The 25,616-nt window shown below is 41.2% G+C and overlaps 2 protein-coding genes across 2 annotated transcripts in view; one reads left to right on the plus strand and one right to left on the minus strand.

The window, feature by feature from the left end:
- Window positions 1-287: 287 nt before the first annotated feature.
- S1PR3 (sphingosine-1-phosphate receptor 3) lies at window positions 288-1,418 on the plus strand. The gene has a single exon (XM_009696607.1). The coding sequence runs from the start codon at window positions 288-290 to the stop codon at window positions 1,416-1,418; it is 1,131 nt and encodes a 376-aa protein (XP_009694909.1).
- Window positions 1,419-12,005: 10,587 nt separating this feature from the next.
- The window catches only part of SHC3 (SHC (Src homology 2 domain containing) transforming protein 3), a 58,314-nt gene continuing 44,703 nt past the window's right edge, over window positions 12,006-25,616 (minus strand). The window contains exons 7-12 of the mRNA XM_009696606.1: window positions 21,154-21,280; window positions 19,860-20,013; window positions 18,773-18,869; window positions 17,657-17,851; window positions 15,191-15,486; window positions 12,006-12,134 (exon numbers count right to left, since the gene is read on the minus strand). Of these exons, the coding sequence (XP_009694908.1) occupies window positions 12,006-12,134; window positions 15,191-15,486; window positions 17,657-17,851; window positions 18,773-18,869; window positions 19,860-20,013; window positions 21,154-21,280 (998 nt within the window). The remainder of the gene's footprint in view (window positions 12,135-15,190; window positions 15,487-17,656; window positions 17,852-18,772; window positions 18,870-19,859; window positions 20,014-21,153; window positions 21,281-25,616) is intronic.

The following is a 25,616-nucleotide window of genomic DNA, read 5'->3' on the forward strand; positions in this document are numbered from 1 at the left end:
CGTCCCTGTCGGCTCCGGGGTGTATGTTGCAGTTTGAGCACCCATGCAGGCCGTGAGTGACATGGGAAGACAGTGAGATTTATGTTGCATTTGTGGATTTTATTTTCAGAGCCTGGTTTGCAAGCCACTCTCCCGAATTAATATGCGAGGCGTGCTGGAGCTGGGGATACAGACTGCCTGCCCAGAGGAGTCCTTGGAGGAGCGTGGCGTGATCACCCTCTTGTGGAAAATTATCGGAACTAAATTCTCGTCATACTGAAAAAGAAAACTCCAGCATTGACGAACAAATGATGGCAGCAGTTACCATGCCGCCTGATGCTCTTGTCGGCCCTCAAGGAAATGAAGAGGTGGACTCTGTGATCGTACTACATTATAATTACACAGGAAAGCTCATTTTAAGGGAAAAGGCAACTGACAACATAGACCTGCCCACTGTTGCATTTCTGATCCTCTGTAGTTTCATAGTCCTGGAAAACTTGATGGTGTTGATTGCCATATGGAAAAACAATAAATTTCACAACCGTATGTACTTTTTTATTGGCAATCTAGCTCTCTGTGATCTTTTAGCCGGGATTGTTTACAAAGTAAACATTCTTATGTCTGGGAAGAAAACTCTGAGCTTGTCCTCCACAATCTGGTTCATTAGGGAAGGCAGCATGTTTGTTGCCCTGGGAGCCTCCACTTTCAGCTTACTAGCAATAGCTATTGAGCGGCATTTGACCATGATTAAAATGAGGCCTTACGATGCGAATAAAAAATACAGAGTGTTCCTTCTCATTGGTACATGCTGGCTTATTTCAATTTCTTTGGGTGCCTTGCCCATCCTTGGCTGGAACTGTATAAACAACTTACCAGATTGCTCGACAATTTTGCCTCTGTACTCCAAGAAGTATGTGGTATTTTGCATTAGCATCTTCATAGCCATTTTGGTTGCAATTGTCATCCTTTATGCCCGTATCTACATCCTGGTAAAGTCCAGCAGTCGTAATGTCACTAACCACAATAATTCGGAGCGGTCCATGGCACTTCTTAGGACTGTTGTGATTGTTGTTAGTGTCTTCATTGCCTGTTGGTCTCCGCTGTTCATCCTGTTCCTCATCGATGTGGCCTGCAGAGTCAAGGAGTGCTCTGTCTTGTACAAAGCCAACTGGTTTATTGCTCTGGCTGTCATCAATTCTGCAATGAACCCCATCATCTACACCCTGGCCAGTAAGGAAATGCGTCGGGCTTTCTTTCGCCTTGTTTGTGGCTGCCTGGTGAAATCCAGGGTGGCCAGATCTTTGCCTATTCAGCCCACACCAGATCACAGTCGAAGTAAATCCAGCAGCAGCAATACCCAGAAGCCAAAGGAAGATTTCCCACCGATGAATGTTCCCTCCTGTATCCCTGAGTGTCACAATGGAAACTTCTGTAAGTAAAGGACTCCTCAAGACAAGTACCGTTCTGTGGCTTAAGTCACAGAGGAAAACACTAACCACTTATTTAACTTTGAGGATTTATTTATCAACAATCATTTGCCTTGGGTGTTCATTCAGTAACATGCCTGATTCAGAAAAAAAACCTTTCATGCTACCCAACAGCTAGGACAGAGTCCATGCACATCTAATGACACTGTGCACCGCAATGCCATCGCATGATGAGGCTGCATTTGGTCTGATCTTGCCTCAGTAAAACCTATTAGAAACTTCAGCATTCACTAAACACTGATGATCTGAAAATGAGCGCAATTATTACCGACTGGGAGAAAAGCTCATTATATATGTTGGTGATTATAGTTCTGTATATGTATCTTGCTCTTACGTTAATGGCCTTATATGTATGTGGTATAAATAGCTGTATATTTGTACAATTCCTTATTAAAAAGTCGTTGTTTGGTAAAAGTTTACAATATGCTAAACATTGTATTGCAGTATACAGTGTAAGGTGACAAATTATACAAATAGATGTGTTTCAATGGGGATATTTGAAAGTATATGAAGTAGTAGCTTTTAACTGACAGGAAATTTAACATGTCATATCAATGCAGTATTTTTATTTTTTCCACTGTTATTCAAACTTTTCATGTTTAGTGAAGGACAACATGACAGTTGTCACTGTGGCATTTCACAACTTATTTTAAACAAGCAGTAGTAAATAACCATTGAGAGAGGCTATATATGTTTGCTATTTAAAGTAGTTAAAATGTGACCCAACAATACACATGTCTCAAGTGTATATACTGTTTCAGTGCACATTTTTTTACTTACTATTTCCAATGTATTTAAAAATGTATGTCAAACCTATGTAAACCTGTGTACGCTGTGAATGCACTACGTAAGCTGAGATTCTTCAGTTCTGAGAGAGAAAGAGACGTGTCATTTCAGAAAGCAGTGAACCACAGCAGGTCCCTGTGGAGTTCCTTCTTTTCTCTCCAGGCACTACCACAGCATGCAATTGTGTTAGAAGTTCTCCCTGGGAAGAAGTTCAGCCAGTGGGACAAGATCCCATTTTCTGGCAACGGGACCCTACGCTTCTACCATCTTTGGGCACTTTTGCAGATACTAGAGGGAAGATGCGGTACAACAGGATCATGGCTGAAGAGCATATCTCCATTTATACCTGACCCTGCCTTGGATCTGGAGTGAAAGCCTGTTTAGTTTGGAAGACCTGGAGCCCCAGACTTACTCTTTTGAGAGGCTGTTCCAGAGAAACCTGTATGAAAACAATTTCATGGTTCATCACTCCCTTACCAGCCTTAGTACAGGATGGTGTTCAGCATCAAAGGGATTCCCTGAGACCTAGAGCAGTTAAGAATTCATGAACATCTGGTTTCAAGTCCCCATGGAAGTGGCCTGTGGTACTTCCATCAATAGTACTTCACAGCTGGAGGCCTCGGTGGAGGTTGACGGGAAATTCTGAGACTGATTCCCATTGTCTTTCAATAAGAATGTAAGCATATAACTTTATTGGACTCTTTCAAAGGTTTGTGTTTAATATCTCAAACCATACCTTGCCTTATGCACAATCAGACGTAGTTGAGGCTTTTTAAATACACAGCCTGAAAGAGCTAATCCTTAGCTTTACTCCGGTCTTAATCATTTAAAGCAGCATCATTAGACTCTTCCCAAGTATGTACAGTGTGTAAGTTGTGTAATGTGTGTAGCAAAAACCTTTAAAATGTAGAGGTTTGCATTCTGATTATCTTTTACAAGTTAACAGTCTGCTTGTAAATTTTTTGTGCTCTTAGAAAAGTATAAGAACAAAGAAAAACTGTATTTGAATGAAATAACTGTGAAAGAGTAGTAAATACAAAATATTTTCTACCAAAAATGTTGAAAAACAGTGCACTTAGAGGAGAAGAAAAGCTAAACTAAGCTAAGCATGATATAACTATATGAACTGCAGATGCAGGCTGGGTCAGCACCTCTGTAGCTTTGTGACAAATAGAACTGGTGACATTGCATTGCCATGGCTTGCTTAGTTTTTTAGATCTTACAGTGCTATTTGGCTGTATTTTCAGTGTGGAAGTTCTCCGCTGACGTTGTGTCTTTGAAAACTGCCAGCTAAAATACTTGTATACTTCTAAGTGTTAGTTCATGAGGTGGTGGCACGTGGCAGCATTCCTTGCTATTGTAGAGCAGAAAGGCGCAGCAGTGTGAGAAGACATTGTGGCTGACTCCACACCGACTCTCATGTCAGGGATGTTACGTGTTTCCCACTATTTAGATGAAAAAAAAAAATGAGTATTTTTGATAGCCAAAGTCCAAGAACATGCACATAAAAGTGAGTTTTAGCATCTGGATTCCTGTCTTAGTTATTGTCAGAGTTGATGCAAGGTACAAGTAACGCAAGCAGCTCCATTGTTGGAGGCCATGTGATTGTGTGTCAGTACAAAAACCTTTCACTCTACTTTGATTTCCTTCTCTTATTTTGGAGCTGTGGGGATATTTTGTTAGTTCATTACCCTGCTGTTCTTGAAGCAGGCTCCTAAGATTCATGGGTTCACATGAAACACTGATAATATAATTTACAAAGTACTTAAGATTGAAGAGAAAAAAACTGTTGGGGATACAGTCTTCAGTGAGTACGTCCCACTGGGACGTATTAGGCAAAGCACAGATTCTGGAAGATTTCAGAGCAAAATTTTAAAGTAGGACAAGTCAAGGGCTTAACAGCAGTGGACCACAAACAACTGGGAGGATGTCCTATCCTTGAACTTGGAAAAAGGTGGAGAATAGTTTCTTTCACCCTAAAATATTAGAAAATTCCTTAAAACGCATCCCAGAATCCAAGCTTTTTATCATCTAGGCTGATTTGAGCATACAAGAAACTGAAACAGGTCTTCTTTTCCCGATTAGTTTTACATGAAGCAAAAGCTACAAAGGAGACTAACATTTCATTCATATTATTTCATGAATTGGAATATTTATTTTAGTTCTGGATTACAAAAGAAATGCAAATCAAACCACCTAAGGATTAAAAAAAGCTTTCACAAGATGCTTTCCAAGAGTCTTTTATTGCCAACAGTCTTACAGAGTATTTTCAACTCGTTAGGTACCATAAACATTTTGAAAACTTTTAATTAAATCTCAAACCTTTGAACTGAAGTAGTTGTGTAGCAGTCATTTTTCAAAAAATTGTAAAAAAAGTTTTGGCCTTCTACAGAAAACATGCATTTAAACTCTGGGTGTCGTGCCTGAAAGCAGTACCTGCGGGAATGCTCTGCAGCCCCCACTATCCCTGGAGCTGGAGGGGGGCTTTGTCTCTGCTTTCCTGGGAGCAGAGGCAGTCCCTTGGCTCACCTGCTCAGAGGGCTGTCTGCTCTGGCAGCACCACGCATGGCTGCTCCCGTGGAAAGGGACATTTTACAAGGAGTGACTGTAATTAGAGTGCCACACTCCCGACAAGGTTTGTCCTTTCCAACTGCTCTAGTAAGGAAACGGAAAACACACCTATGTGTAAAATGCCAGGTGCCAAAATGCTGGGGTCCTGGGAGCAGCCAGTCCGCCACTGTTGAGCAGAGATGTGCTGGCGTCCACCCTGGGTAGTGCCATTTAACCCACCATCACAACCAAGGGCACAGCTCAGGCACTTGACTTTGCTGGGAGCTGTGGACACCACAGCCGCCCCAGGTCTGGGGACACCCTCTTCTCATGGCGAAACTCATGGGGAGTAGGCATGGCAGGAGTGATCAGGGGTTTCTACCTGCCCACCATTGAGCCATGAGGCTTGCTGCAGCCCTGTGTCCTCCTTCATGAAGTGGGCTGGAGGCACCGTGCAGAGGTGTGCAGAGGCGTGCTGGTGCCCATGCTGGTGCCCATCCTACCTTCAGGTCTATTTTTTCTCCCCAAGAGCAGCGTAACTTCCCAGGGCATCCACAGGCTCAGCTTTTCTTCAAGTGCATAAGAGTAAGGGTCTTTGCAAGGAGGTGCTTGGGTGATGGAGGAAGAGGATTTGCGGAACATCAGCCCAGCTAACCTTCCTTCTGATGTGGAGCCTTCCTCCTCTCCACAGAACACTAAATAACTGGTCTTGCATGGACTTTGTCCTTGCAGTCACTCTCCATAGAAAGACCGTGGAGTGGACTACCCTTGGCTACCCTCACCTATTCAGCGTGCCAAGCGGGAAAGCTACCATTTCAGGAGAGGCCATCATCTGGCCCAGAAAGAGGGCCTGTACAAGCGACTACTTGCATTGTGAAAATGGTATTTGTGGAAAATTAACTTGCAGAAACCAGTATTGCCTCTGTCAAAGCAAGTGCAGCTCCTCTCCTGTAAAGTCAGTGTAACTGAGGTCAAACTCCTCATGTGCCATTTGGTCCTCTGACATTTTTCATCCCTCTTTCTACTGAGATCAGTAGTTCATTGACTTACTAATATTCAATATCCAGGTAAACCCTGTTGGATTTCATTTATTCTGCTACAAAATAGGCATATAAATAAATAAAACAAAACTAAACAAAACAAAAAACCAAATTGGCCATTAGGGAACCTGGGCATAGGAGAACAGACTCAAGCCCATTTTACATGCATTTTGATCTGACAGTAGTGCTCATTATTTTATTACTTTGGTTAATCATATACAAACTGAATAATCAGAAAGCAGTTGCATGACACTTATATTCCAAATTCTGTTGCTCAAGGACTTCCTCAGAGACAAAATTTGCCCCTATAACCAGAATACCACAATCAGCAGACAGGCAAAAACTTGAGATTCACAAAAGTGGTTGGGAATATAAATGATCACAGTATTTCCACATACATTATTTTTTCCTGCAATTCTCAGTTAAAAATGTTTCTAAAAGTAATAATAAATAACAAATGTACAGTCAAACTCCCTTTTACATCAAAACAGTCACTTTTTTGTTTTGTTGTTGCTGCCCACACAATGCAAAGAAAAACATTTACCTCAAAAGCAGAAATCTGGCTTCTTTCGAGGCTTAACTCTGCAGGACTTTACTGAGAAGCAGTTATGACACCAATCCAGCCACAAAGGACACAAATATATATCAATTATAATCTTTACATTCTTCATTTAATAAAAAATTTCCCTTATTTTGAATGGATGTCTGCCTGGCTGTGTTTGGTGGGTTTTGCCTCACGGAAGAAAAAGGAGGACTGCTGGAAAAAAGCTGTCGTTTGACCTGTATGTTATTTGACCTTCATGATAGCTACATAAAATGTCAATCTGCATCTTAATCTCAAAATCTCTGGCTACCTTCCTTTTCTGAGTCATCCGTGCTGTCTCCCACAAAGTGGGGTGGCAGAATGAGTCACCCAGCTTCAGTTTCTTTCTTCCTTTGGTTTCCATGGCCTGTTCTCTTGTCAAACAAGGTTTAAACACTCTTTATATAGTACTTTTGCTAGAAATGTGTAGCTCTGAAATCTTATCCCCCATACTGAGACAAAAAAAAAAAAAGCCCTGCTTTTTCTCAGTGGAAGCCATACAAGATGCTTATGTTGGAGTATGCAGAGAAACAGATCAGGACTTATGAACATAAATGTCTCAAAAAGAGATGAGCAGTAGGCATTGCCTAAGTATTTTGCAGTTCCTCTCCCCAGAGATTCTGCTTTAACTCTGTTAACCAATTAGCATGTTTATAATTTGGCAACAGCTCTCTGGTCTCATTAGTGGCTTATATGCCTATTGCCTTGTGTTTCCAGGCTTCACATCTCTTATCCCTGGGGTTTTATCTCTCAAGACAGCTTTTCACTTCCTATCCAAGCCTCTGGTTAACTGCATGCAAATTGTATGTCCCTGTTACCTTTTCCACAGGCCTGCCCTCATTCCAGCTGCATCCAATGCAGATGTGAGCAAGGTCCACGGACACTGTGTGGGTGAGTAAGTACAGCTGAGCACAGAGCCTTTAGTGGCAATTTGCCCACATCCTGACAGCTTTGAGCAAGCATAGATTTGTGGAGAGTGCAAGTCTAGGTTCAGGCAAAAAGACTATGCAAATGAACATATTTTTGACAGTACACCAAGGTAAATCTGAAGCTGGATTTTATGCAGACACATTTTGGAAATGTCTGGAAGACAAAAAGGGAACTGTGTCTGTTGCTTCAGCTTAGACTTTGTTTATGCAAATATGGTTTACTTCTTAATATAAATTCTTGGTTCTATCACTTACTTCAGATAGACATTGGATGCTGAGAACAAAGGCTTGAAAGCAAGATTTGTAACCTTTTGTCGGACCATTCACAAATTCCAAATTTCCCCTTTAGAGCTGCAAATTTCCTGGAGGATGCAAAACTCTGCTAGTTTTCAAATGGAGCACTTGCTACTCACAAATATCTAAATATGCATCCATTCTATTATGAATACATTGTAGCTGGCATCTGGCACTTGATGTGCCAGCAGCAATTGCACTGTGGTATAGATTTTTTTGAATTCTCCTCATCTTACTGCACAACATGATGCCTGGGGACCATGATGATAAGAAGTGAGCATATTATTCCGCAGAGGAGAAAAAGAATGAACCCAGGATATAGAAAATTTAGTGCTGGCAGGTAACATTTACCAGATGGTTTGTTAGTAAACATTTTCTTCCAGTGACAGTGCACATTTTGCACTCAAATCCTGGTCCCAGGACTATGTCCTTTGTTCAAGCTTTTATTGAATATGTGCAGCAGGGAGGTTTCTGGCAGAACTGGCGTTGCCTCCCATTGTGAACCCTGTAGGATGTGAAGTGGGGGGAAGGCACTGTACAACCCTCTATCCCCACTGGGTGTGCAAAGCCCTGGGCAGGGTGGCAGGCAGTAAGCCACGGAAATTGCATCTTCTCCTATGGTCTCCATCCAGGCATGGCCAATTTGAACATCCTCTTCTTGCATTAGGGAAGGGAACCTGGGAGTCCTCACTCTCAGCAAACCCCCACTGAAATCAGAAGGTAATCCAGTTTTCAAATCACATTTTCTACTTTTGAAGTTTCATTGCTTCTGAAGCATCTGAAATAACTGAAAGTCTGGGAACATGATTGTACCTCAATGTCCAGTCTACCACTGCCAGCCTCACTGGAAAATTTTATTATCTTAACAATTACACTAGATCTGCAATAAAATTAATCAGAAGCATTTGATTCATGTTTGAAAGTTTGCTGTTTAAAGAAATTGAATGCATTTGCATTGCCCATAGTTCACATAGTTGCAACACAATTGGAATCAAAACTAGATAGGACTCAAAATCAATGTAGAAAGTCTTGCAGGACATTTAGAGTTTCAGTTTTGACTTCTCAGCTATCTTCTGGGAAAATATCAAAGGATACTGAAATACCATCTAATATTAGTGATTTCCATTGAATATAGCAAATTTGTTACTTCAGTAAAATCCCAGTTCTTGAACTCTGATAATTCAGGTACTGAATTACCACTAGCAAGTGTCTAGCCCTTGGGATTGCATAAAAGAGAATAAAAACAAAAGATGAGGGGGGACAAAACCAAAGGCAAACATTAAAAGGCTCAAATTATTATGCTGTCAGCTGTCTGGTTTTCAGCCAATCACACAGCATTTGAGACCATCTCGTAACTTCTACATCTCTTAAATTGCTGGCAGTGTTGACTCCTCACAGAAATGAGTCCTGCCTCTCTAGCAGGTTCAGTTAGCTCTTGTTGAGCTCAGTGTAAAATGGTTTTTGACTGTAATGACAACAGGTTTGGAACTGCTATCCAAACGGCTGTACAGTTTTTATACCACTTTGACATAGGGGAAAGCCAAATCTACCAGAGCAACAGTGACAAAAAGCAATGACAGGATCTGCAAAAGGAGCCTTGATTGGCTGACATGCCCTTCCCTCTTGGACAGCTTTGAGATCATTTGGTTCCCAGTGACTTAGAAAAGCCTCTGGATTACCACACCTGGCCAGACAGGATCTGCTGGCCCATTGCGACAGCAGGGCACTGCTGCAGCCCAAAGGCACTACCGCTACCTAGGACCAAACTGCATCTGATCAAGCTGCGTGTAACCTTCGCATCATCAATGGGCATGCTGAGCTGGGCAAATCGGCTGTGCTGACAGAACAGCTTAAAATAGCCACATTTTTCTGGAGGCAGAGTTTGTGAAATGTAGTCTGGGCAATTTAATAGTTCTGTCAAGCTGTTTCATTCTGTGTCTCCTTGCCACCTGCTTCAATTCTCAAAACATGCAGCTAAGCTGCTGCTAAGTTGTTAAAGCTACAGCTAAGACAATGATAAAAAATTTTAGATGCTTATTTCAGTGTATGTTTAGAGCCTTCATTCATATAGCCATATCATGTGACATTTTTCCAGACATCCACTGACAGGGTATTTAGGAATCTAAAACAGACACAGGAAGCAGGTGGAATTTTTGAAGGCACCTAAGGGGGTTAGGCACCTCGCTCTTACTGAAGTGAAATACAACATTTAAAGTACAAAAGAAGCCGCCTTTTATACTTAGTGACATCACAATAAAAACTTTCCAAGACATGGCTACAGGGAGGTGGGAGCATGGAATGACAAGTGTGATATATGACTAAAAAGGTGGCAACTGAGGTACTTCAAACTGGAATATGGTGTGACATGGATGATGCTAAATAAAATAATTTTGATGGATACTGCTTTGGGGTGTAACATCTCCTCATGTCCCCTTGCAATTTCCAACCTGGTAAAAGGACAATCCAAATTTTAAAAATTCCACTGACCTCTGTGCCATACTAATTTGGGTTGCAATGCAGGATTGAATTTCTTTCCTTTGCTCTCAGCTCCCACCCAGACCTAGAAATATCAACTACTAACTACCTGCAATAAAATTAATCACAAGCATTTGGTTCACTAATGTCTTAGTTTGGCTTCTGAACGCCTTGATTACAGAATCAAATGTATTTTTATTGCATGGATCACATGATTAGTCTTAAGTGCCTCAATCATTTTCATTCTTGAGATCAACCAAAACCAAACTTCCCAAGTTTCAACTTCACCATGTTTCAAAGCAGAAAGTACAAGAAAATTATTTCAGAATTTTAATATCATGATCCTACCTGAATGTATTCTAAGTGAATCTAAGTTTGGTTGTAGTTTGACAAATTTTTAAACTTAGCAAATTCTTAAAACCAAATCCAATTTTAAGGAGATTTAAGTATTGACTACTTCAGGGTAGGCAGGTGCTTAACCTAGGCTTATCCTGCTGAGTCTTGGTCTTTATGAATCAAGTCTGAAGATGTGATTTGAGATACTGGTGCTAGAGAAGACCTTGGAATGCTGAAGGCTAAATCCTGACTCTGGCACAAACTTTGCTTTTACAGGAACTGTGTCAATTGAATTTGGCTCTTGATAAGCTTCATAAAATAGGAAAATAACTCCATATAGTGCTTACATTTGAACAGTACAAACCTTCCTTAAAACATTTCCCAGTACCAAGAATCAAGGACATTTCTGCTAGAAATGCAGCTTTAGTGTATGTGTATTTTTCAAGTTGATATTTAGAGAAAAGCAGGATATTTGCAATACCTATCACTTGCTGAAGGCCAAAGTGAAGTTATGCTTTGGTAGGTAAATGCAAATGGCATCATTTGCAAAGCTGACCACTGAGTCATGATAGTTTTCACTGTCTATAAGAAGAAAAGATTTTTCAGATATGTCTTTGAATAACCACGTACATCTTGTAGTAAACCTATTAAACACAAGTTAATTGAACTTGCCTAATCGGTATATAACATCTTATTAGAGACTGGTAGTCAAGGACACCTACATCTTCACCATAAGCAGAGAACTACTTATAAATAACCTTAGCACTCAAATTAATAAATTAAAGTTATAGAATATTGTTCTATTATCGTTAGAAAAATCAAATGCATACACCTCGTACACAGAGAGATCACACCAAATCATTCTTAAAGCAAGATACAAATGTTTTGAGTAGCATCATATAAGAATTCAAAGTTGACATCAGAAAGATAAAATGCTTTTGATATCAGTGACAATGAATAACGCTTTTAAAAATCATTTTATGCTAAATTTCCAAGTTGGAATACTGGTTGCTGAATTCAGACTCCTTTCATCATTAACCAGCATAATCCACCTGTAATCCCCATAGTTGTGCTTCTTAGGTAAAAATCAGAAATAAGATTCTCAATATTAATTTTTTCAAGAAATTGAGACTGCTGAATTCTACTTATCTGAACAATTGCAATTGACTTTTTTTCTTCTGGTAAAAACACATGGCACAGAAGATAGTTCTATACCGTCAACAGACTGACTTGAAAAATATAAATATATATTGTATTTATATACATAATGTGTATATATACACTATCAATATTCACATTAGAGTATCTGAACAATTTTATTGAAATTACTTTTTAAGAAAACCTTCTGCTGTGACTTCATGTCTAGATAAAGCACTGATAATTTTCAAGTGTACCATGTGAAATGGGCCTTCTTAAACCTAAAGAGAACATACTGATGAAATATATGTGAATATGCTTTTTTTTTTAAATGTACATGTTTTTTCAGATCTGCAATTTCTACCAGTTATAGCTTGCAAATTACAAAAACTGAAATAGTTATCTGGAGTCAGTGTTTCCTCTCAGCAGGCTGCTGCAGGCAGAGTTCACTCCCAGAAGAAACTATTGGCAAATTATTCTCGAGATGATGATTGATGAGATGACTTATGCTGTCAAAGACACGATCTTTTGTACGAACCTTCAAAAAAAGGATGTAAGAAGATAGATTAAGGAGCAAAATACTTTTTCCCTTAACTTTGCACTAAAATTCTCTTAGAATAAAATGATGCAATTAATCATGTCTTAGAGACTCATCCCTCTGCCATCAAAATCACTGGAAATTTGGCATTTCTGGAGTTTTGCTTCTGTTTTGTCTCTTACTCACTCTATTCTAGCCAAACAAATATTTTGCATGCTACCTATGGGCTGGTCTACTGCTATTACTCTTTCTGAATAGGTCTGCTTGAAAACTTTCTGTACAACATTTTGTTTCACTGTAAGTCAGATTTTTAGATCAAATTTTCTTCTTCAGGAGAGCACCTGCTTCTTTTAAGTGTTTTCACCTTTTTCATTAGGAAGAGCTATCCCTCCAGAGATGCCAGAACCCAACTCTTCTCCATGCACCTCAGCGTCTTTGTGCTTTCCTTAACAAAGACCCTCAGGTGCTGGAAAATTCCCTCCCCTGAAAGTGATCCAGCCACCACATGCACTTGGTTTGGGTTTTCCTCCTTGCTTCATGGTACACCCCTGTGCTGTTGAAACTCAAACACTTCAGGGCAGGGAATGTCATTTTTCTAGCCCATTTACCCGCCCTCTGCACCAGCATCCTGCTAAGTAAATTATTACACCCATGATAAGAGGAAACTGATATTGCAAGGTAAAACAGTCAAAATTATCAGGACAGGCCAAAAACTAATCTGTATTACAAAACAATCTTTAATTATTTAACCACATCTTCACAAAACATTTCCTTCCTATGTTTAGAATGAGTTAGGCATACAGCTTCCATAGGCTGAGCAGAGGTCCTTTCAAGAGAATGTCATACTGGGATGGCTCTACACTGCCTCAAGCAAAAGCCTGTGAGCACTGCTCTAAAGTGAGGCATGCCATCTATTTTCCTTGAACTTTTCTCAGAAAAAGAGAAGAGCTTTTGTTAAAACGTTCCAAAGCCAGCTTATGCTGTGGTGGGCACCTCACTTGAAATATTTCAGTCTTCATCATTAAGTTCTGGTAAAACTGCTAGAAACATAGCACAGGATGTCACAGGGTAAAAAACCAAACAAACAACTTTAATAGGAAATTATGCTATCTGCTTGGTCCGCATGTGGCTGTGTCACTGAAGAAAACCAACAGACTTTCCCAGTTTCTGAACCATACCACTTTGAAACATCACTTTCTGTAATTATTCAAAGCTATATTTTCAAAATGAAAAGATACCTTTACAACAGCAGTAACTTTCCTTATTTATATTCATATTAACACATCTTCAGTCCATTCAACTTGACTGAGATTTTTCTGCCATCACCAGAGTTCAAGCCTTAATTCTAAATCCAGCAAAAGTCTCCCATTTTAAGCTTCCCTTACCTGAACTAGACATCTTTTGCTGCTGTTGTTGTTGCGACAAGAGCAGAAGCAACCAAACAGTTAACTGCTCTGAAAACACACCCTTAAGAGCTATAATGTGTCACTGGGTAATTTGTGTGTGAAATGAATTTTCAGGCAGCCTTTGTGCGAATCAGTTTTAACAAATAATCACGCTGAGGCCACGCGGAAGAAATGCAGGCTGCTGGCATGCAGCTGCAGCTGGCCACACACTGGCATTTTATTGATGATCCTCTGCTCTGACAAGTCGCAAATAGGGCTGCTCAGGAGCTGTGTCAAGATCCCACAAATCATATAGACAGCACAGCTAACCTAAATACAGCCACAGAAAAGCTGTTGTTCCCAAGCGGTGCCTCCTGAGTGAGGAGTTTCAGAGCCCTTTGGGCCATGATGGCACATCACAAGTGGGCGGAGGGAAAGGATAGGTGTAGAGAACAAGCAGGTACCTACACAAGGAGGTCAGCAAATTAGTGCGGCTCTCAGAGCCAGTGCAGAAAAGATGGGAGGGGCTCTGTCTTTTGCAGAAGGAAAATGTCCCAGGAATCATGCCAGGAATCATGCATGCCAGTCAGCAGAGCAGCAGAGTGCCCAGTGAGACATAGCATCCTTGCACTTGCCACGTCACACAGCAGCATTTTCCTTGCAGTAGCCTGTAACAGCTATTTGTGGGTTTACGTTGAAAGGAGAATGAGGTGGCCCTGCTGCAGGAGTCACAGAACTGCTGGCAAAAGTTTAGTAAAGGAGGCTGCCCCTCAAGAGGCGTAAGGCTAATTCCCAAGGCTGGTGTCCCCATCAAGCCCAGAACTAGGCAGTTGGCACCTAAAAAGTGCAAAACCATTCTTTGATTGGCCTCATGTGGCAAATGTAATTACAACAAGTACCACAGGCATCCCTCACTGCAGTGTTACACACTCTGCAGGACCAACACAATTCTGGTGCAGGTTTCTCAGCCAAAACAGATGCCAACAGGCCAACTCCTTTACAGGAGTTTCTCATTCGCTTTGGGGCTTGTCATCTAAAGTTGTCCTCTACAGAGGAAAAGGATTTGCCCACTCTCAGCTACCAGGAGCCAAGAATAAAATGCATGGCAACGCTTTCATTCTCCCAGACAAGACTTAGTCTCCCAGGAGCTGGACCGGACAGCTACAGAAAACTGGAGCTCCTTTGACCTGACCATCCTGCTGTTGGGAGGGTCCTTCTGCCAGCTAAGGGAGTCCCTGTGCGGCAAAGAGATGGAGCAGGTTTACCCCAGTTCTCTCCTGGGCTTACGTGCAGGAAAACACAGAGGGCCTGGTGTGTATCCTGTCTGATAGAGATGTCATGTGGAAATTGCCAGCACGCAGGTGGGCCAAGCTTGCACAGTCACCAGCAGGAAGGCTAAAGAAGTGGCTTAGCTGTACTTGTGACTCAGACTGTATTGCAGTGGCCAAAGCTTGACCTTGCTGGGGAATCAGGTCCCTAAGGCTCCCTGCAGTGTGCAGAAATCATGCAGTGGGTCTTCTGCTAGGCATTAGGGAGAGGTGTGATGGCTTATCAGAGATATGAGGCTGTACTTATGATGAGTTGTGAATAAGCTGTAAACAAGCTTAAACGCATTTAGAGAAAATGTGTAGAGTCAGAAACCTCCTGTATTACAGAGGAGTCAGCACTTACAGTTCCTTCTGGGTCCACTAAAAGAAGATGCTTGGCTTGTCCATTGTGCATGCCTGTCAGCACATAGGAGCCGGGGTTCGTGGTACTCTTCCTCACAAGGAAGTCTCCACATTTCTTTAACAGCTGTTCTGCTTCTTTCCTGCTCATCTCTCCTTGATACCATGGCTCTGTACTCAGATCTTCAGCTACAGTCCAGTCAGCTGCTCTGGATAAAAGAGGACTGGTGCATCCCGTGGGGGTGGATTTCCTCAGTGCAGCCTCAGACATTTGGTTCTTGAGGGCATCTTCAAATGGTTCTGGTTATGGAAATAGAAACAAGGGCAAGATCATTCAGAGGTAAATCATGTTACAAAATGGTGATATTCCAGTCATTTTCAACTGGATTTATTTTGTGTTATAGCCACTTCCCTTTACCTTTATGTAAAAACTGAGGAAAGATGTACTGCTAAGCCTACTGATTTATGGATTATATTAAGACCGAGGAGTGTAATGTGTTAAAGATGTATACTATGCACAGAAAGATGCTGATAAAAATCAGAGCAAACCTTGGCAGGAGCTTTTGAAAGGTAATGATTTTATTTCAGTAATGGCTATTGTCAATAGTTGCATTTATATGCCCTGGTACCGGGCAGAGTTCTCCTTTTGTCTTGCCAGGTACGCCAGGCAGTTTTATTTCAAATAAATTGCATAATATGGGTACCCAGTGCCATTATACTCATATCTGGTCTCTCTTCAAACAACATATTCACTTAAAAATTATCCATTACTGAGTCTCCAGCCCAAGGGTATGTCTAGAATGGATCAGCCACCCTCACCACTCAGCCTACCCCTAGCCTCCACCTCAGAAGAAGACTTTGCAACATAGACACAGGCTAACATCTTTAACGTGATTTACCTAGCTGAAATCAGCCTCGTGGAAGCATCTTTTAAATCTCAGCTAAATTCTGAACTCAATCTTACTTTCTGTAGAGTGGAATGGAAAGATGTGTCATTACAGATCCCAGCAGTCTTACAGAAATAGTAAATAGGTCAGTGCGTGCTTCATTATACGCTGTACTGACCTATCGGAAGCTATTTTCCCTTGCAAGTCCTTCATCTGGCCAACTAATGCATATTAAAAAGAGATATTGTTCTGTGTCCACTAGACTTATGAAAAGGACATCCGCAAAGCAGTACCGTGAAGCAATACACCAGCTCTAAATAGACAGCCCGGTTGCGAGGAGTACATAGCCATGTTTGCGTGTGGCCACAGAGAGGTTAATTTAGCTCAGAGAAACAGGCTAAATAGTGTGCTGTCTCAGTTTATTGATGCTTCAGCTAATTCTCAAAAACAGCTTATATATGTCTTCACTGCATTGTAGTCTGCACTAAGCCCAACACATGTTTAACTTGACAAACCACTAACTTAGGGCTAGTTGACATGTTTTCTAATACTACTTTTCCTCAATGATCCAATGGTTAATAAAGATTAATGAAGGCTGGAAGATGAGAAATCAATTTTCCCTATTTTTAGGAAAAGGATGTGTATAAAATAGGAGTAAGTTTGTGCATGTTTTAAGGGCATGCCATGTTAGAAATCAAGGTTAACATCCCTGACTTCAGACAGCAGACTTTTCTGATTTCAGATCTATATTCACAGATAGACATTCTCTCAACTTTCTTCCCTCCCCCTTTCTTTCAATCCAAAATCTCCCTAAGCTGTGGAGATAGAGCAATATCTCAGCAAAAACATGCCAGGAAGACAGTTTTATGCATACTGAGATAACAGAAATGTAGATACGTTCTTTTACAAATAACATGTAGGCACCAAGTACTTTGTCTCACTTTTAATTATGTGAACTGCATTAAATAAATCATGTCAGCAATTGATTGGAGGTAGGAAGAGTAGAAAAACAATGAAAATTTTCTGTCCATCAAACTGCTTTCCCCATATTTCCTGTTAAGTATCTCTTCAAAGCTGAAAACAATGTGTATTGGTAGCACCAACATCAAATTATGACTGATGCTTAAACCATTGTTTTACAGCTATGGCTGTGTTTCTAATTTTGGAAAAGTAGACTTCAAAGTTAAAACAGATGGCTAGATAGGATAGTAAGCCTATCCAAAGCAAAGAATAACTCAGCCTTTCAATTTCCCTCCCAGCTTCCTTGTTGCACAAAGTTTTTGTAGTATGCATTGACTTCCTAGTAACATATTCACAAGACAAGCTGGAGCTAATTCTTCAGCTATTCACTCCTTTGCTTTCCTGCATGACAAGCCTCCTGATATAATACAAACTAGCTTCAAATCTTCAGCCACCCTTACTTTAACTCAGTCTGATATGAAACCACCACGAATTTTAAATTCACCCTAACTCCACCAGGAATATTAAAATTTGGATAATTTTATAATTATTTTTATACAGAACTAATGCATAAACATATTGGGTCATTTGTTAGAAAGGGAGTGAATAGGAAGGGTACTCACTCATGTCAAACAGATCCTTTCCTGGGCTGCTCTCTTTGGTATCGTCTACTGTTCCACTGAAGGTACTTTCAGCATCTGCCTGAAGTGCCAATAGAGCTTCTATATTTATATGCTGGGTGTTCACGTAAGTTGGCATCTCTGCTGTTGGGGTTACTTGTGATTTCCCTTCCGGCATACCACAAATATCCAGAGATCCTAGAAAATTCAAGACTTTTTTTCTTCTTTTTTTTGTATTTGACAGAACAGTGTTGTTACAATGACCAAATAACATGACACCCCATCACCACAGGTTTAAAATTCCCTGGAATGGGAGAGGTAAAGTCAATAACTGCAGGATCTAGTAGACAAAAATGTTGATGAATGGATTCAGAACTGTGTTTCAATGAGGGTTTGGGGTGAGGGTAATATTCAGGAGGAAAGGAAACTTTTGTAAATGAAGACTGCCAGTTTCAAAAATGATATTCAGCTGGGGAGTCATGAGAGAAGGAAGTGGAATAAAATCCTCAAATCTGTGCAGATTAACAACAGATAAAATATTCTGGCATTTGAAAAGAAAGTGTCCCCGGAAACAAAGTAAAGCTGTCACATAAAGGTGGATGGGGTGAAATTTCACACAGATGTGTTGATGTGATTTGCTTAAAGTTCATAGACAATGACAAAAAGAACATTACCCATTGTTTGTTATTTGTGCAGCAGAGATCATGTGCAAACACATGCATTGCTCCACATTTTAAAAAAGGTTCTGACTTTAGGCTCTTCCTTTGGAAACTCCATCTTGCATACCTAGTGGGTCAGACTTTCAGAACAGACCATGCAGCCTGTCTTTAAATACCATGGGGTTTTAAGTCACAGCAAGCTAGAGAGCTGAGAGTTTGGGGCAACTCTATTTATGAACTGCTCTGCAAAAGGTAAGATTTTATGAAGGTGTACATTTAATAATTTATCCAGAGATAATTACCAAAAGCTTTTCACTGATATCAACGCTAAAATTCAGACAAAGGGAATCTATCAACAAAGTGCAGTTCATTGCCTTAAGACTTTGAGGCATGAGACTTTCACATGCTTTGCCCACCCAAGACCTCCTGCAGTATTGCAGCTAAAACTAGCAAAACTCACCTTGCTTAACAGGCCCGTGATGCCAGTTTTCACTGAATTTGTCTCCTAAGTGACGACTCTGGTAGTAGATTTGCTCTCCTCCCACTCCTGCTGCAGACTAGAATGGACACATGTGCAAAGAAACTTTCAATTACCTTTAAAAACCTCAGATATATCATGAGTGGCTCTGACAATTTCCTTGGCTGTATTCTGTGTACTCCCACTCTTCATTTCCGATTCATCATGGTGTCAGAATATATATCTCACAAATGCATTTGTGTAGGAGTAAGATATTACCGGTGACCTTCTTGTAAACTTCCCTGCTTCCTGCTTTTATTAACCCCCACAATCCTGAGTGATGCATCATCTCCTCTAGTACATTTGTCTTCACATAGTGAGCCCTGACAAACCCCACCTGGGAAAAGCATTCCACAGAAACACACCTGGGACCAGAAAACACCCCAAGGACCCTCCGAAGCATGAGCTGAAAGACTCACATCGGTACCAGGGGACACACTCAGGTACTGAAGGAAGGATGTTTTCTACAGACAAGGCCCCTCTGGATTTAAGCAGAGTTGTGCTGGATCTGAAAACTCCTGTTTGGTGGCTACATTGATATTGCAGTCAAACTTTCGACAGCAATGCTGGTAGAAATATCCAAGCTGACCTCAGTTCAACGTGAGGTGGAAAACCTACCTAGGAACCTGGCTGAATACTGATTGCTGCTGAGTTATTAACATAATAAACTGTTAGCAATGACTGCATTAGATTGTTGAAATGATTCTGCATCAAATCTTTCCCAGTTAGTGTACACTACTTGATACTCTCTGAAGCAGACATCGTTTCTACAAATGTAGTAACCCTCAGTGGCTTTCTCTTCCTTAAACCTGTGTAATCTTTTAATACCATGAGGAACTCAATTCTTTTTCTTTGTTCTGAACCTTCCTAACTTGTTGCCCCCTAGATCTTCAATGCTCATCCAAAAGGAAACTGGCCAGACAAGAAGGGCTGTGAGCTATAAGTGGTCCCAATGTATCCATCTTAAAACATGCATTTTTAAAAAATTTTAGGTCCATCAGCAGGAGGGCAGAGATGCAATTGCACTGACCTGAGCTGTATCTGCAGCATTGGGAAGTCTTGCTTTGAGCCTGGCATCAATAAAGCCACCAGGGGGGGGCATTTTATTTGGGATGTTGTTGTAATAGGGATGTTCTGTTGCCTCGTTATCTTCCTCCATCCATGGTTCATCAAAACTCTGCATCCTGTAAGAAAGTCAGTGCTTTATTTTGCCCTGCACTTGCAAAGCACTTACAGATACTTGCAGCATGTTAAGAGTGCCTGTCAGGGGATCACTATTGCACATTATTTTGACAATTCAGCTACCATTATAAGTCAGCAAGCAATGATGGATCATGCAGCAGACCATGTCTGTTTAGACAAACTAGTCTAACCCTTCTTTGCAACGGATGAAATTCTTTCTGCTGACTAAAGGATGTTTTTACTTAGCTTTAAAGACTATTATAAACTGCATTAACAAACAATTTTATTAACCTTACAGTACCATTTGTATCATTACTTGATTGATTGACTAAGCTCTAAAACTTTGTCTTTAATTATGGCTGCTCTATCAGCAGTATAAATCTGGAAGAACTTCACAAAGTCAAGAGATCGGATCTGTGGTTTCAGTCTACATTTAACAGTCATTTACACAAGTCTAAAGTGAGTACAGAATGCTTCCAGATTAGGATAGTAGCATTTTATATTCACCATACACTCATGTTACTCCATTATAAGAGATTACACAGGGTACCAGCTCACTGGGATTTATACTAACGTTAGCAAGCATATAGCAATCCATGTCACAAACACAGCTCACCAAACAAAAGAGAATGCTATATCCCAGCCTTTTAAACATATACAAGCAGACAGATTTTTGTATTCTCCAGAGAACAATGCAGTCAAAGCCTCTGTACAATACATCACATTCCTAAAAACTTCAACCTAGCTAATATCAGAAATAGTGAAACATCACTAGTCAGTTTGCAAGCCCAGCAACTCTAGCTTACTTCATCTAAACAGACAGAGCTGCTATGACAGTAACAATAAGGAAATACCACAAATAACATTCATTCTTGGCCATCCAACTTTGCCTACTAACTACAACAGAAAATACATGATCATTTCAATAAGTTCACTGTGAAATCCATATTTAGCCCATTCTTTTAAAATGACTGTGCTCCTTTCATATTCATTAGGCAAATGCTGCTTTTTCTAATTCAGCAGAAATCTCTTTTTAAAGTATTTAAATCCTGTCCATCTCCAGCAACTTTGTTCATAGCCCGTTTTATTAAGTAAATACAAAGCTAGAAGATCCTTCAGCAGTCTTCTGCAATCGCACTCACCTGTCATGGAACGTAGGTATCTTAGAGGGGCATCGCAAGTATTGCTTAAATCGAAGTTCAAACGCTTGCCCTATGGTGCTGATTACATCCTGGGCCAGGCCGTCACAGCATTCCAGTATATGACAAGCTAAATTAAAAAGATTTGACATATGCACATGCAAATCATTGTTTATGTTATGGTGGGATGCACTGACCTATGACAAAACACCGACAGGTCAGGCATAGTTCCCCGATTCATGGTGCGCACATTTCAATAAAATCCAATTCTGGCACTGTGAATTTCAGGAAATGGGGTCTTTTTAAAGGTTAAATAAAATTGCTCTGGTGTGTAACTGCAATAGGCAAGAACACAAATCAGTTCCACAATTTTAACAAGTCTCTGAAGACGGGAAATCTCGTAAAATTTCACTTGTTATTACCTGAATACAATAGATTATATGAGAATTCTAAGCTTTAAGTTGAAATTATAAAAATTAGTAGATGGTAACAACAAAACAAGCTTTCTTTGCTTTCCTCAATTTTATTAAAAGTCCAGTTTTATGTCTAATCACCTGAAGTTTGCAAACCGTTCACTTCCTTTGAGTTTCCAGAATTTCCCAAAGTACAGGCTGTGGGACGAGCAGTAACTGGGATACTTCCTAGATCCCAGGCCCTGATCAGATTCCAGTAATACAAAGGCTGGTACCTTTTCCTGCATGTCTGTGTGGAGACACTCACAGCAAACTGAGGGATCACCAGGGAGCACAGAGCCAGAACCGCGGTTAACTCCAGCACTGCCCCATGTGCCACCTCTCTGCACCCACTGTGGCTGTAAGGAGGGAGGCTGGCAACACAAGCTGTCCTCCTCTGGGAGACTGCAAAACCTTTATCAGCTGTCCGAGGAGCCAAATCTGTCCTAGTTTTAAATCAGAGAGTGGCTCAGAGGTATCATCTTACGAGACAACATAAACAGGCGAACTCGTGAAGATTTCACCTAACACTGCAGGAATGTGGAGGAGTGTTACGAGTTGGAAGCTAAAGATCTGAATGAATAACACCTCAGTGACATTCAGAAAAACCCAGTCAAGTTAATTTTCCACATTCCGTGCTGGACAAGCACATGGTCCACTGGCTAGAGCCTGGAATGGATTTGAAAATCTGGTTCTTTTCCAAGTCCTGCCGCAGTACAGTGGGACCTTGTTCAAAGTTACTGATTTCTATCACCCCTGACTGCTTTAATAACCTGAATATAAATTATTCAGCTGAAAAATTGCATTTTAGTTTATGCCCAGTGTCCAGCTCAGTGGAATCAAGTGCTTTGGATGCCAACGTCCTACAAATAAGGGTTGGTCATAACATTTGTGTGACATAACTTTAGTTAAAGCAATATAGGGAGACTAAGGAGGTTTAGCAATGACTTCTCAGAGGCTGATCTGCTGGACAGACTTCTGAAGAGATCAGAACAAAGAGCCAAGAAACCTGCAGTTATGCAGGTATGGAATGACCAGGGCACCAAGCTGTCTCTCCCTCAGCAGCAGCAGCAGCACCTCACACAGCATGAGATGGCACCAGTCACAGTGCTGCCCTCCTGAACAGATGCAGCGATGCCCTCCTCTCACCTTATAGGATCTGCTGTTCTAACCACCATGCTGAGGCAATGCCTGATTCTGGGGAAATGTCCTTAGCTGCATCTTCAAACTGGATTTGGCAGACAAAAAACAGGACCTCCATGTGTTCAAAGACAGAGGCAGACATCCCTGGCTAGCAGCAGGATATTTGCTGTTTACCCCCTCTGCATCACTGCTGGTGGCAGTGAACAATCAGCCCCCAGATAAGGCGCATGCTTATGTCCATGAACATGGACCAAAAGTAGTTAGGCCACAAAGCTATAATTTTTGTTCCCTATAACTAGAGTGGGGATTTAAAGAGGCTACGTTGCTCACTGCTAAACCTGTCTGAAGCTGAAATGAAGCATGAGTCATTAAGAAGTTTCAGTAGGTGACATAATGAGTAACCTGTTTCCTTGGATACGCGAATGGACTTTCAGCAGGTAGGAGATGTGCTTCTTGTGAAAGGATAAGAAGGTTTGGCTCACACAGAGATGGTTTCTTGTGAATGTTACAGTGGAAGACAGACAGCCTTTAGCTTGCTAGATACAGAATACAAAGCATGGAGAGAGGTTTTCCATCCTTGGGAAGAAATGAGCCTAACATGAAAGTGAAAGCTATGCTACAGCATTGGTGCTAGTGTCAGTAACAGCAGCAGTAACATTTTCACTAGATACAGAAGTGAATTCGAACTCACTCCTAAAGTAATTTGCAGATAACACAAAGACTGACAGAATGGCCAGTGATGGTGAAAGAGGGCAATCCAGATCCCTTGGTAAACGAAACCTTTTAAAAAAATGTGTTATAATACTGGTCACGTACAAAGTTACTGGTCTGCAAATCACTGATGTACACACACAATTGGGGAAAGCTCCCATGGAAAGCTGTAACGCAGAAGGTTTAAAGATCACAACGTGAAAGAATTTCACGTGAGATAACAGTGCTTCACTGCAGCAAAAAGGGCTTAGGAGAAACCAACTAATGACAAGGACAAAAGGAAGTAAGAATAGGAAGGTGCAGCCCCTGTTACAGATTACTGACATTAATACCAGATTACTCCAAACAGTAACAGGCATCATCTACCTTTTTAGATCAATGCAGAAAAATGAAAGAAGGAGGAATACTCTGAACGATGGAGGATGTGCACTGCAGCTGGAGACCTACAGAGTTCACTCGGTCAAACTTTTTCTAAAGAAAACTGAGAAATTACTTGAACTAAATACACGACAGGAAGACAACACCAGGTGCTTAGATGACTCCTCAATCTAGGATCGACTAGCTCAACATGGAACACTATCAAGAAGCTAAGGCTAAACACATTCAACTTAGATATAATTGTCACCATTTAAGGCTGAGTTGGCTCTTAAAACGGGCGGCAGACGCTCTCTGTTAACCCTCTCCCTCCCCCCAGGAGGGGAAGGATGGAGAAAAGGGAGAGAGACTTATGTACTGGAAATTAAAACTACTTTAATAATACAATAATAATGGAAAATAGTATAAGGTATTAATACTGGTAGTACTAATAGTGGAAATAAAGAAAAGTATACAAAACCGATACTGAGTGTCCCAATGATGGTTGGGGAATGGCAGGCCACAGGTCGCAGCTGCAGAGGCTCGGCCGCTGCCGCGGCAGGGCAACCCCCCGGCCGTCCCGGACCGGACTGCGCAGCCGACAGGAACCGGATTCAGGAATGCACGGATCAGGGTCAGAGGCAGGAGAGCGAGCAGGATCCCACAGGGATGCCGGCCATGAGAGAAGAGAGCGAGACCCTCGTGATCCTGAGCTTTATACTGAGGATGACGTGGATGGGATGGAATACCTCGTTGGTCAGTTTTTGGTCACCTGTCCCGTCTGCACTCTGCTGCAGGTGCGACCCTTTTACAGCTTTTCACTCACTTAGCAAAAGGGGGACCAGCAGTGGCCTTGGTTCTCATGGGGATAAGTATAAACATGGGACTCTCTGCATACCAATCCTACTGATACTTCAGTAGCAACTATAAAGATCGAGCGTTATCAGATCTGAAAAGCAGACACTGTCTGAAAAACATGTAGCTGTACTGTCAGAAAGTGCAGTTACTTAGAAGGGATTTGACTGAAAGAAAAACTCCTGAAAGGAGAAAATAACCCTGTTTTAGCCAAACCAGGACAATAATGAACATAGTCCATGAAACAGTTTTTATATAAAACCCACTCACATAATGGGGGGAAGAGAAAACAGAGCACAGGGCTCCTCCAAACCCTACAGTGCAAACATCTGGTCTGTGATGCTGGTCCACTACATTGCCACTGAGACCTCTTAGAACAACTACATCAGTCTCTGGTTTAGCAGAAGGGTACTGCTAAAGCAGGCGGGGTGGAGAGCAGCTCTGCATGATGCAGCCTACAGTCTGATGCCAAAGCCTTTCCAATGGGGGACACATGATGTTCGAACACAACACGCATGGCAAAGAACTGGACTATCGTCGTATCTCCCACTCCCCATAAGCTTTCTAGGTCTTTCACTAATATTCAGCACATTAGTATGTTTAGTGCAGGTACAGTTTATGAGCCAATGCTCTCAAGTCTGGACACCTCTGCACACGGACACAACAGATTGTTGAGGTATCTAAAGTCATTAAAGATGACAGAACACGGAATCTATTGGATTAGTTGTGCCCATGGCAAGGTGGCAGCTCAGGGTTTGCAGGATTGGCATTTTGGAGTTAAAGTGTCTGAATTCTGCAGAAATTCTGTTGGAAGTGCTTGATTCTTTTTTTGGAGCTAGTCTTTTTTTCTCTATGAATCTATGAATAATAAACAGGTTCTCAGGTACATTATACAATACTTTGTATCTAGCATTAAGACCTAGTGATACTTTCAGTATTACAAGCAGGAAT

Source organism: Cariama cristata, unplaced genomic scaffold (genome assembly GCF_000690535.1).
Source record: "Cariama cristata isolate BGI_N322 unplaced genomic scaffold, ASM69053v1 scaffold24733, whole genome shotgun sequence".
Classification (NCBI taxonomy): domain Eukaryota; kingdom Metazoa; phylum Chordata; class Aves; order Cariamiformes; family Cariamidae; genus Cariama; species Cariama cristata.